The following is a 13,312-nucleotide window of genomic DNA, read 5'->3' as shown; positions in this document are numbered from 1 at the left end:
GTTTTTCTAAACTGCTCTAAACTGTATGTTCACTCATTCCTGCATCATCACAACTACCCATGGTTTAAACAACCCATGGGTAGTTGTGATGTGTGAACTGGGCACATGTGGGAAGATAACCAACCCAGTCTCCTGAACTGCCATCCACTGAACATTAGTGGGCACTCCTAGGTTAACTAGCAGAGTTTTGGTAAAGGTTGAAAGTTCTAGTGGTTTTATACAAACAGAGGATGAGATTAGTTTCCTACAAAAACATCGTAAGGCTTTAGATTTAAGGACACTATACTAAGCTTGAGGACTGCTATAAAAACACATCTATGAATATAGTATTTCTGCAAAATTGCTTCTGTTATACAAGTTCCTACATTTAAAATACTGGAATGGTTCTCAAAGCTACATGCACACAAACAGGGAAGCTAATGCCCCAACAGCAGATTATGTCATTAGTGGGTAAAGTACATAATCAACAGAGGTTTTATTGGTAAATAATCTGTGTTAAGATGGGGGGACGTTGCCACACGTTCAGATGTCCTCTTACATTCTCAGGATCTTCAGAAATCTGCCTCTTTTGCTATCAGCAAAAATTAAAACAAAGAGATTTCACCAGAATGCTAAACACTATGATTTAAATACAACCAAAAGGAGACAAATAGGTCAATACACTCAAACTCTTCAAGTGTGTGTGTGTGTGTGTGTGTGTATAAGATACACAACTGCGTCCTCCAATTATTGAAGTAACAATTATGATTCCCTTTTCCCAACGACCTCATGATGCAAGATCTACCTGGAACTGAGGGACTGGCCAGAAATACACCCACTGGTGTGGAAGCCACTGGGTAGAAAAGACCCACATGATCAACTTCACATACACGGTTGTAATATCCACATATGCTCCCCAGCAGCTCAGAAGTGCACTATGGCAACTCACATGCCGCTCTGTTGCTTGTGTTGCACACACATGTGAAAAAGTGAAGGGTAGCTGGGCACAAATGTGATCTTTGGGTAGAACTTTTACAGTGAGTCATTGTGTGAAACGTCCAGGATTCAAGTCTGACATATAGCCAACATGCCTTCAAGTAACTCTAATTTTTGAGACTTCTCAAAAATCAAATACATGTGCTGAAAATGTCCTACAACCCTGTCCTCAAGCACTGTGGGGTAACAGGTGCGTGTCGGAAGATAATTTTATTCCACCCTTTGTTATCTAAAGCCCTTAAAAATAAAGCTGTCTTGAGCACACTTTGATGTGTAGGCAGAACAGAAATTACTGTAATAAATAAATAATATAATTTATATTTCCTGTACATTGATGGTAACACAAAAATAGACATAAGTTCACAGGCTGAGAAGGTAAATGAATGTTCCATGAAGAATCCAGATAAAATGGATGGAAGACTTAACGTAAAAGGAGAACTAAAGAAGATGTTAAACTGAGATGGACAACTACATACAAGGCTAGCACTTCCAGTCTGAAATTATTTGCAGCTCTGCAAGTCAGTTCTGAATTTTGCATTGTACATGATGCTAGGGAAAAGGCATTTAATAAACACTGTTGCTGTTGTTTTTAGAGTAAACAAGAACATGTTAAAGAACGTGTTAACAAAGCTTCAAGACAGCCAACATTATGAAATAAGTGTACAAAACTGGCAGTGTGCACATTGCGTTTCTCTACTTAAGCCTAAACTGCAAAGCAACTTGTCCCTACAGAGTTTGGTAAGGTACATTATTAACAATGAACTAACAAGATGCTCAGAATATACATTTGACTACTGTATTTAATCCAAAAGTTGAAAAGAATGGATTTCTGGTGAAGGATGCTGTTCAGCATAAATATTAGCGGTGCTCGACTGTACTTCTGAACACAGAACAAATTTTACTTGCCTTCATCATTCAGGTCAGTTAGGGTATAGCTACACACTGCAAGTTTTATAACTTTAGCATTGGATTTGTAGTTGGCGATTTGAATAAATTGTTTGGAAAAGCATCTGCAAGACTTTATATTAAACAGCAAGAAGAACAGAATTTTCAAAAGTAAGAATGAAGCAGAGTTACTCGTCCGCATATAGGACAAAGAATTAAAAAGAAAGTCTCCAATCCTGTATGTCCCAAAACATTAGAAGATATTGCAGTAAATGAGACAATGGTATATCTACAGGCATATTTCTGGACTGTCATCATACCATATAAGATCCTATCTTTTTATTTTCTCTTGGCTTACAGTAGTAGTAGTCAGAAAGGTTTTCCTGTTAAAATCCTACAATATAGCTAGCTTAACAGAGCTGGAGGCATTTTACCTCTAAGTCGCCTTTGGTAATAGATTCTTCTTCTACACGGAACTGGAGGTCTTCAACCTTCCTGTGAGCAATAAAAAAAGCAGAATGAAGGCTACTGGGTTCGCCTAGATACTTCTCACTTAAGGGGGGGGGATCAAGCATCACAGCTACATTATTTTGATTAATAAGGAAAGGTACAAGATGTCAGAAGTCATCGGAGCCCTATAGATAAGGCAACGGTTCCCTGCTCCCTCCAAGAAACTGGTCTTGTCTGAAATAAAGCATCCAGAAATTGTCTGAAATAAAGCATCCAGACCTGCTACCTTGCGTCAATCCCAGGTTGTTGCTGAGGGAGGACAACTGGTTCTCCCTCTTCATCAGACAACTGATCTCAGGCTTGTCGGCTGCCTGCCTGGCAAAGACCCTTTCTACACGTGGCTTTTATTGTGTGCCTGTGATTGCTCACTCATGATAGTTTGTGGGTCCTTTACATGATGTTGTCATCCTCCAGGGCCTCTCCCGTACTTTGCAACCATTATCACGGTTTTACCCTTAATGGGGAAAGTCTGGTATTATTTTCTCAATGGGCTCTATAATACCATAGAAATCTTGTGTAATTGTGCAATTCTGCTATACCACAGCACCACCTAGTGGTTGTATAGTGGAACATATAGAAAGGCAGAGAAAGAAAAACCCTGGGGAAAAAAATATGTAAAAGAGCTGATTTTAATCCCACAAAGAATCCAGAAGCAGAAGCCTTGGTAAAGTGGCAGGTTAAAAGCTTAATGTAGAAAAGCCCTAGCTGGCTGCATGTCAGTTGCCTGCCAGTCTGTGAAAAGTTCTTGCCTGTACTTAGGCCTAAGAGCCTGACACCAGACTACTTGACTGGACAAGAAGAGATTCAGCCATCTAAATCTGGATATTACAGAGAAGTACACTGATGTACACCCTCTGACATTTCTTTTAAGACATTTAAGACATTTCTTCATTTAAGTAATTGGAATGATGCATTATTTGTTTAAGGTGTTCCAGCTACATTGACTGGTCTGGTCTACATGGTCAATTCTTCCTTAAGACCTATTGCATCCTCCAAAACAGGTCATCAAGACAAACAACTGGATCATTTTACACAGCTCATTTATATACATCACATCTTTGTGCTTACAGTTCTGAGAATTCACACAACTAAGCCAGTTAAGAAATGTTCATCTATGCCAAAGCTGCAGAATCTCTTTCATTCCTGAGGGCCACATTCTATTTTGGAGAAGCTTTTAGGGGCTGCATTGTGGTGGTGGGTGGGGCTAAAAAATACCAGCATATTTTAGTTTAAAACTCTTACTGCCAGTAACTAAAAAGAGACATTTCAACCATTCAGAATTGGGGGGAAACTGCACAAGAGCCAGGAAAGCATCAAATGATCGGTGCGGTGGAGGAAGGGGTGGGGACGGGGAAAGGGGGCATGGTCATCTAGGGAAGCCCAGAGGGCCAGACTGGAAAACTAGGAGGGCCAGATTTGGCCCCCATCAAGGTTCTGCACCCTTGATCTATACCACTGTCAGCCACTTGCCTGGGAACATATATAGGCGTTTACGGGGAAAACACGCCCTCTACATATTAATCACAATCACTGGGAAGTTCTCCTGTGCAACCATCATGGAAATGAACAAGAGCTATGCAAGAGCACTGCCATTCAGCTCATTCATTTAATGAGGCTTTCACAGAAGAAGTTCCCAGTGGATTGCTCCCCATGTTAGTGTATATGATGGGTCTGCCATTTGAATTTTCTGCCTTAGGGCACCAAAATACCTTAGTCCAGCTCCAATACTACTTGGTATCTAACTCAGAGCAATTGAACTTTATAAGCTGGGGACTTCCCTCCTTGGAAGAGCTTCTTTACAAACTGGATGATGCCCAGCAATTTCCCTTTTTCATAGGCAACCGTAGGAAAGCCCTGGCTGTCTATGTGAATCCTATTCTGCTGCATTGTGACCGATGTGTGAACACTGACATTTCTCTAAAGTTAAGCAGAATTCTGCAGTAAACACACAGTGTGAACAAGAGCTACAGCAGGAACAGAATTTGTGAAGGAAGGAAAAAATGCTTGGTAAGTGGGAAGCAGAGCCACTCAGCTTCATTTTTTAGCAGTTTCTATTGACTCTATAGGTTTTTTTTAGGGTGAAAGGCTACAGGCTGTTCAGTTACAAGTGTATGTGGGAAGTGGGAGAAATCCTAGACAGTCAAAGCTGTGAATACTTCTTGAGCTGTAAAATGCCAGTTCAGTTAATGTATATCAGACAAGTACATCACTGCTGTTACGTTGCCTAGCAACTTCCTCAAAGTGAGCTCAAGGCCAACCAGGGACAGAGTTAAAGTAGTCCCTGAACCAGAGTTTCCATGCCTTGCAGTAACTGATGCCTTATTGCTGAACAATAATCCTAAAGTAAAAAGTCTGCTCACAGAACTCCTGAACGCTATTATTGGATTTATGTGCAAAATTATCTCCCATCTCTTTCTGGTTCATCCTCACAATCCTGCAAAGTAGGTTGCACTAATATTCCCCATTTTACATTGCTGAGGAGCTGAGACATATCCCTCCTCCCAAGGAATCCTGGAACAATGTGATAGAGATCTTTAAAGGAAGAATTATCAGCAACTCCCAAAATCACAATTCCTAAGATTCTTTGAGGGAATTCTTGATAGCTAAAAAGTGGCATAGGACTGAGTGGGTATGCACTACAGGTAGGGTGTGGGAGTGAGTTTTTGAAGACTACACACTAAATCAATAGCCCAGATGGAATTTGAACCTGTGGCCTTGGGTCCCTGTCCCCCCATCCTCATCATCACCACAAATTTAACCAGTTGCCCTGGTTTTTTTTTCTTGTTCTTGTTTTTCATCAGCACCACCACCTTTATAAAGAATTATAGTTTGTACCAAAAGTTTATACATAATCTCTCTGCAATTTTTGTCCCAAAAGTTTGATTTACCTTCTCTCCTCCTCCAGCTGGTTAAGCAGCTCTACCTTCTCTCTGTCAGCAGCTTCAACCAAGGCTCGCAACTGGTCCATCTTAGCTTCCATTTCCAGTATCCGCTGATTAACAAAGATATTTATTTATTTATTTATTTATTTATTATTTCATTTCTATACCGCCCAATAGCCGAAACTCTCTGGGCAGTTCACAGAAATTAAAACCAAAAAGTACACAGTAAAACAATATAAAATATAAAAGCAGTAAAACCACAATAAAACCAGAATAAAACCGAATATATATATATTACACAAGTCACCCATTTACTTAAACCAGACTAGAGTGCACTGGTTACATATGTGGCATACAGTTTCAAAAGATAACCAAAGCAGCTTAATCCCCCTTTGCCAAGGGCTTGAATTTGCCTGCAAAAAGGAGGGAACATCATGTTTTATGAGAACTGAGCTAATGCAGAGCTGATGCATTTTATCCTAGAAGCTGATTTGGTAAGCACAGGAAATGTTGTGGATCAGGCAGTATGGATTGCAGAACTACTCAGAACGCTGGCTTCTTAAACAAATCAGTCGTCATTTTATCCCTGCTAATCATGGAGCCTCTTTGGTAGACGCAGGCAAAAACCGTCCACTCAGTTTTTAGCATGGCCTTTTTACTTATTCCTCCTCTTGCACTAGGAGACAGAGGACTGGTTTTCTGCTATCACCATTACAACAGGCAAATAGTCACAGCCTACCTGGTCATGTCCATCTCGTGCCAATGCTAGCTGCTGCTCTATTTCCCCAACATGGCTGGTGGCCTTGGCAACCTCTGCCCTCTCCAGGTCCCTCTCAGCCAGGAGCTGCTCAATGTGCTGCTGCTTCTCTTTCAGTGCCTCCTGCAGAGCAGTGGTGCCTGAAATCTTCCTTGCGTATCGTGAAGATGTTTCTGTCAACTTCGAGGAGATATTCATTTTTAAGAGCCTAGCTACCACTTTAAAAACCATTAAAGTGCACTTCAGTTCTGCTTAAATTGCCAGCCTTTTACACTAGTAAAACCAGTGTAATGCTACATACATTCACGGGATGCTTCCAACATGGGGCTAACTGGCACAAGGGGGGTGAAGGGAAGCAGTATATGAGCACCCCCCTTAGTTCCTAACAGCTCCCAGGATCCAGCCATGTGCATGTGTGTTGAACAAAGCCGCCACAATGCAAATGGACTGATTCAGTATCCTGTGACTGGGTAGATACTGTATACTCTCCAATGCGTACCCCTCTTGTCTGATCAAAGAAGTGGACAGTTAAGCGGGAGTCTTAAATCCATGTCTATACAGCATGCTCCCCTTCTTCATGGTATGTGCCTTAGTGTGGGTAGAACGACAGTGAGGAACAAAGAACTTTGCAGCAGAGCAGGGACATTTAGGCTGACATGGCTGCCTCCTTTTTTCCATATGCACAGTCGCTGAATCCCAACCACTGTGTAGACAGGGGTCTGAGTGGGGTGCTGGAAAGCGAACGAATCAAGCTAGATTTTGCATCAGTCTAGAAATCAGCTTCAAACCCGTGGGTCTTGGATGTATCAAGTAAGTGCATATAGAATAAGAGTGGAAGCTTTCTTTTGGCTACTTGTTTCAAATATGGAGAGCCAAGGCCTGCAGGAGAGGCCACCACCACCACCGGGGAAGAGGCATGCCTGCTGCTGCTGGGCCTGCCGCCGCCGCCGCCGCCACCACCACCACCACCAGGCCTTCCCTGTAGACTTCTGCCTGGTGGACTGCCAGTCCCTGCAGGACCAGGCCCCCAGGTACCGAGCCAGCTGTGCTGCTCCACCTGCCCCTCCCTGGAGGGGCTACATAAGCTGGCTGGCTGAGGTGGCCTGGGAGAGCCAGGGCCTGCAGGAGAAGCCACCACCACCACCAGGGAAGAGGTGTGCCTGCTGCTGCTGGGCCTGCCGCCACCACCACCAGGCCTCCCTGTGGACTCCTGCCTGGCATTATTTTTAAGGGGATTTTTAATTGTTTTTGTTTTGGTTTGGTTTTTTTCTGGGGGATTTTGTTGTGTTTTTAGGGGTGGGTAGCCTGCCTGATAGGCGGGAGCGAGGGGGCATGTGTCCACCTGATGGAGGCAGTGGGAGGAGTGTTAGGGGCCAGAACATACTGAGGCTGGGCGGCAGGCGCTGGCGGAGCGAGAGGGGCAAGCCATGCCAGGTAAGGGGAACAAGGGAGAGATGTGTAATATTTGTCCCCTGCTCCGGGCCTGTCCAGAGCCAAAGGATGGTTGGGGGAGGCGTGACCCCATCTTCTGGCCTTCGTTTGCTGCTCTGCAATGCCAGGTCTGTTACCCAGAAAACCTCCCTCATCCATGACATGATCCTGGATGAGGGTGCAGACCTGGCATGTATTACGGAGACCTCGCTGGCCGAGGCTGCTGCTCCAACCCTTGCAGCCATGTGTCCAGCTGGATTTTTGTATGCACAGCAGCCGAGGGCTGGGGATCAGGGAGGGGGAGTGGCTGTTATCTACCGAGAGTCCTTGGTCTTCACCACACCCCCTCTCCGGGAGACCAAGGTTGCTGAGTGCATGTACTGGAGGTTGGGCCCGAAGGGCAGTCTGGGGATTCTGCTCGTGTACCGTCCACCCCGCTGCATGACTGACTCCCTGGCCGAGGTGCTTGAGGTGGTCTCTGATATGCGTGTACAGTCCCCTAACTTATTGGTGTTGGGGGACTTCAACGTACATTCGGAGGCCATCCTCACAGGAGCACCTTGGGACTTCATGGAGACCATGGCCTCCTGGGAGCTGCACCATATTCTAACTGGGCCCACCCATGTAGCCGGTCATGCACTAGACCTTGTGTTTATTTCTGGAGAAGTGGGGAGTGATCTGGAAGTCGGGGGTATATCCACCACCCCCTTGTCATGGTCAGATCACTATCTGGTGACGTTGGACTTCTCGGTTCCACAACCCCTCTGCAGGGGTGGAGGACCCACTAAAATGGTCCTCCCCAGGCGTCTTATGGATCCAAATGGATTCCTGAACGCGCTTGGGGATTCTCTGGGGCATGCCAACGGCCACTCGGTCGAGACCCTGGTGGGTGGCTGGAATGCCGCAATCACTGGGGCATTAGATCAGGTGGCTCCGAAACGCCCTCTCCTCCTGAACAGGGCTCGGACTGCACCATGGTTCAATCCGCGGTTACGAGCTCTGAAGCAGGAGGTGAGACGGCTAGAGCGCCGGTGGCGGAAGTCTCGCTCCAAAGACGATCAGAGACGGGCTAGAGCTGTATCTTCAGCCTATCACGTGGCAGTGAAGGCAGCAAAAAAGGAATATTATGCTGCCTCCATCGCATCTGCAGAGTGCTGTCCCAGGAGGCTGTTCCAAGTCATCCGGAGCCTGGTTGGTCCTGTGGCTCCGGAATCACTGGAGCATTCTAAGGCCTCCTGTGAGGCCTTGGCAAGGCACTTTGCAGATAAAATTGATCAGATTAGGTGTGTTACTCTGCACGCTGTGGATACAGTTAGTGAGCAAGAGGCGGCCTGTGGCAAACCGGTTTTGTGGGATCGGTTCCAGCTTCTTCCTCCTGATGAAGTGGACAAGGTGCTTTCATCTGTACGGCCGACCACCTGCTTACTTGATCCTTGCCCATCTTGGCTCATTATGGGCTGCAGAGAGAGACTGGGTGAGGGGATCAGGGCGGTGGTGAACGCCTCCCTTGAGGAGGGAGTGATGCCATCAGCCCTCAAGGAGGCAGTGATAAGACCGCTCTTAAAGAAGCCCTCCTTGGATCCTCAAGTTCTGAACAACTTTCGCCCAGTCTCAAATCTGCCATTTTGGGGCAAGGTGATTGAGCGGGTGGTGGCGGTGCAGTTGAAGGCACACTTGGAAGAAACTGATTATCTAGACCCATTTCAGTCAGGCTTCAGACTTGGGCATGGGACAGAAACGGCCTTGGTCGCCTTGGTAGATGATATGAGGAGGGCTCTGGATAGGGGTGAATGCTCCTTCCTTGTTCTCCTCGACCTCGTAGCGGCTTTTGATACCGTTGACCACGGTATCCTCCTGGACCGCCTGGAGGGGTTGGGCATTGGAGACACCATATTGCGGTGGTTCCGGTCCTTCCTCTCCGGCAGGTACCAGAGGGTAGCACTGGGAGAGGAGGTTTCGGACCCGTGGCCACTTACTTGTGGGGTGCCACAGGGTTCCATCCTCTCCCCGATGCTATTTAACATCTATGTGAAGCCGCTGGGGGCTATCATCAGGAGGTTTGGGGTGCAGTGTCATCACTATGCAGATGACACGCAGCTCTACCTCTCATTCAAATCTTCACCAAGGTTGGCCGTAGAATCCCTGTCCAAATGTCTGGAGATGGTGAGTGGCTGGATGGGGAGGAATAAGCTGAAGCTGAACCCTGACAAGACCGAGGTACTTTTGGTGGGAGACAAGAGGAGGCTAGGGGATGTTGACCTGGTGTTGAATGGGATACGGCTACCCTTGAAAGACCAGGTCCGCAGCCTGGGGGTCATTTTGGACTCCCAGCTGTCCATGGAGGCTCAGGTGTCAGCTGTGAGCCGGACAGCGCTGTATCAACTCCATCTGATACGGCGGCTGCGCCCCTTCCTTCCCGACCATCTGCTCCCATCGGTAGTACATGCCCTGGTCTCCTCTCGTTTAGATGTGCTCTACGTGGGGTTACCCCTGAAGACGGTTCGGAAGCTGCAGCTGGTACAGAATGCGGCAGCTCGCCTGATTAAAGGCAGCTGCCGGCGAGATCACATCACTCCAGTGCTGAAGGAGTTGCACTGGTTACCAGTTGTTTTCTGGGCCAAATTCAAGGTGTTGGTTTTGACCTTTAAAACCCTATATGGTTTCGGCCCAGCCTATCGTAAGGAGCGCCTCCAGCAGCACCAGACAGGCCGCTTAACAAGATCAGCCTCGGATGGCCTTCTCTCTGTCCCATCAGCCAGGACAGCTAGACCGGTGGGGACGAGGGAGAGGGCCTTTTCTGTGGTGGCCCCCACTCTGTGGAACTCCCTCCCTAGGGAACTCCGTCATGCCCCCTCTTTAATGAGCTTCCGCCGTGCATTAAAAATGTGGTTGTTCAGGCAGGCATTTGGGGTGGGTTAGGGTATTTTAGAAAATGTTTTTATTGTAGAATTTTATTGTTTTAAACTGTTTTATTGTATGTTGTGCATCGCCCAGAGTGGCTGGATGACCGGCCAGATGGGCGATTAATAAATTTAATAATAAAAATAAATAAATAAAATATATGCTTAAAATGGTTTTATGTCACGGGTGGGCAAGTGTGGCCCTCCAGATATTTTAGCCTACAAGTCCCATGATCCCTCACCATTGGCTATGTTGGCTACAGCTGCTGGGAATTGTAGGACAAAAAACATCTGGAGGGCCACATGTTGCCCGCCTCTGTTTTAAGTGAACTAAAATGAAAGAATATGTATACCATACATCTACATTCATTAGGCAACCCTATTTAGCTGTCAAACCGAGGTTCTTCTGTGTGCAATGTGCAAGCTGTTATCACTGCCGTGTTCTGTGTAAGCTTAACAAATATGTGGAGTATGAGTATGCTGTTTTACCACTGGGGCAATGGCTGAAGGAGTGGGGAAAGGGAAAAGCCATGTTGGCACAAGGTTTTTTGCTACGGACATCACAACAGCCCACATGAGGGAAAGATGGGAGAAGGCATGCATGCAGTTAGTACTACACAGAACTATGTGGATTATAGCTCCATGCTGATTCTTCCTCAGGGGTCATGACATCAACAGCAGATTTGGCACAGGATGTGTCTGCTCCATGTAACGTAGGCAGTGGGTGGAGGTAAAACTGAAAAAACTGCTATTTGCTTTCCTATTCAACGTTTTGCTTTAGTAGTTCAAGAAAGGAAGTGAACGTACCTGCATAGCAAGACTCTTAATGCAGCAATCGGAAAGTAGGAAACAGAAGGGTTCAAAGAGAAACAAAGGTGGGAGCCTCAACCTAAGGTGGGAGCCTCAACAGCAGATTAGCTTGTTAAGCTGCTAAGCATTCTTTAACATGGGCGCTGGCTAAATATAAAAAACGTCCTTCTGTTAAGCCAAAGAATTTGCTCACTTATTCAGGTCAACCTGGGATCACATGCAGCAAAAAATGGTTTGCCAATACCTGGTGTTTTTTTTTTAATCTATCTTAATTATCACGAAAATGTCTTCCAGCTACATTTTTGTTTCGTTTTTTAAAAAGGGAGGAATAGCCCCATAATGCTATGTTAATTATAACGTTAATTCTAAAAAAAAAAAGTTGAAAAAAACCCTTTCTGGTCACCATGGTGGTGTCTGCAAAGGGTTTTTTTCCAATCATTTAAAAAACTTAGCATTACTATATGATCATGTTATACCACTAACACATCATACATATTTTTTAAAATCAATCCTATAGCATTATGGTATTATAGGTCAATTTCATGAAAAAATAGCTGGAGAAATGCTTTAGCAATAATTAAAAAATCAATTAAAAAACAAAAACAGGATCATACTATGGCAGCCACTCCAAAGTTACAAAGAATGTATATTGAGCTCCAAAATGGTCCCACCCACAGCAGTTATGTCACATCTACTGATGTGGACAGAACATTGCAGGATGTGCACATAGATAAAGTATAATACTCCCGATTGTGTGAAAAGTCAATTGCAATTCCACTTATAATTTACAACTGAAAACTAATGATTTGGTAATACTAGAAGCCACCTATCTGGAAGCAGCCCTAGTAGCATTGTTCTATTAAAGATGGATCTATTTTTGGTAACAAGGATCTATTTTTGGTAACAAGGATCTATTTAAAAACTCTGAAATCTCCTGTGATGTCTGGCCCAATCTTTATCCATCAGTCTATAGGGAGGAATTGCAAGTTTCCATTTGCTGCGGGTGACCCAAGATTAGGATATTAAAAGTTTAAATTAATGTTAAGGTTAAGTATTTAATCTACAGTGAGTAATATGTTAAAATAATATCAATTCTATACTTTTACAGTGTCCAAGTCTTACAAGATGAAATGGTTAAGGTTAACTTGAAGCCAAAGAAACAGGCTTTATAACCACACACATACTGAGATTTACACAGTAAATTCATTTATACTGGCCAATTATACACAACCATGATGATTGGGGTGAAGAGGGGAAAAATTACTTCTGAAACAGCCAATGCTCAAAACAAGTGTGCAAATACAATTAAAAAAAAACACCTACCATGCACATGCACAATAATTTTTCTTTAAAGTAATGAGGGCCAGAACTGTGCAACCCTATGCATGTTTACTTAGACATGTAAGTCCCACTGTATTTAATGGGGCTTACTCCCCAGCAAATGTGTTAAGGATTGCAGCCTGTGACTTGGAAGCTTCAGGAGGACTTGTTTCCAAGTCAATGCCTTTAGGCTTTCAGCCCAATTTGAATATAAAATGCATTCTGGTGAAAAATACAATCCCATGCAAGTAATTCAGAACCCATTCACTTTATAACTGAGGCATACACCTCTTTCTTACTTTAAGTGGCAACTGTTAGCTTGAGTTAAACATTAAGTATACAAGCTTAAAAATAAACTAACTCTTCTATTCCCCAGGGCTAGCTAAGATTTTTTTCATGCATGCTTTCAGTGAACAAAAACATTAGGAGAAAATGGACAATGGAAAATGGTCTGTGCCTTTCCCAAGATTTGTGCTATCCTCTGTTTTACGAAAGCCAGCCACGGGCCACAAGCAGTGCCAATTTCTGCTCCGGGAATGTAAAGCATGCAGTAAGAAAATAAGCTTACTAGTCCTGTACGGCTTGGCTTGCTGCTTACAGATGATGCCACAGAACTCAGTGAACTGAGGGAGGAGGCACTTGGGCTGCGTTTCAAGCTCGTGGGCGTTGGGATGACTTTCCTGACTGTTGTCTTGGCTTTTGCCGGCGTAGTTGATGGGAAACCAATCTTAGTAACTTTATGGACAGGGGCAAACAGACCATATTTGGGCTGACACTGGAAGTACCTGGGTGGGAAGAGGGAGAGAACACCCAGAAATGAAGACCTGCTCCACAGAAAAACA

General features: G+C 44.8%; 1 protein-coding gene across 9 annotated transcripts in view; it reads right to left on the bottom strand.

The window, feature by feature from the left end:
- CLIP1 (CAP-Gly domain containing linker protein 1) overlaps positions 1 to 13,312 on the bottom strand; it is a 141,349-nt gene that overhangs the window by 56,488 nt on the left and 71,549 nt on the right. For all 9 annotated transcript variants that reach the window (XM_084819237.1, XM_084819234.1, XM_084819235.1 and 6 more), the window contains 5 exons: positions 13,039 to 13,255; positions 5,992 to 6,189; positions 5,259 to 5,362; positions 2,295 to 2,355; positions 539 to 571 (listed from right to left, as the gene is read on the bottom strand). In XM_084819237.1, coding sequence (XP_084675363.1) covers positions 539 to 571; positions 2,295 to 2,355; positions 5,259 to 5,362; positions 5,992 to 6,189; positions 13,039 to 13,255 — 613 coding nt within the window. The remainder of the gene's footprint in view (positions 1 to 538; positions 572 to 2,294; positions 2,356 to 5,258; positions 5,363 to 5,991; positions 6,190 to 13,038; positions 13,256 to 13,312) is intronic.

The sequence above is a fragment of the Heloderma suspectum genome, chromosome 13, assembly GCF_057233095.1.
Source record: "Heloderma suspectum isolate Gila_16-S chromosome 13, 16-S_ref, whole genome shotgun sequence".
Taxonomy (NCBI): domain Eukaryota; kingdom Metazoa; phylum Chordata; class Lepidosauria; order Squamata; family Helodermatidae; genus Heloderma; species Heloderma suspectum.
The sequence above is the reverse complement of the archived record's forward strand: the minus strand, read 5'-3'. Positions and strand labels throughout refer to the sequence as shown.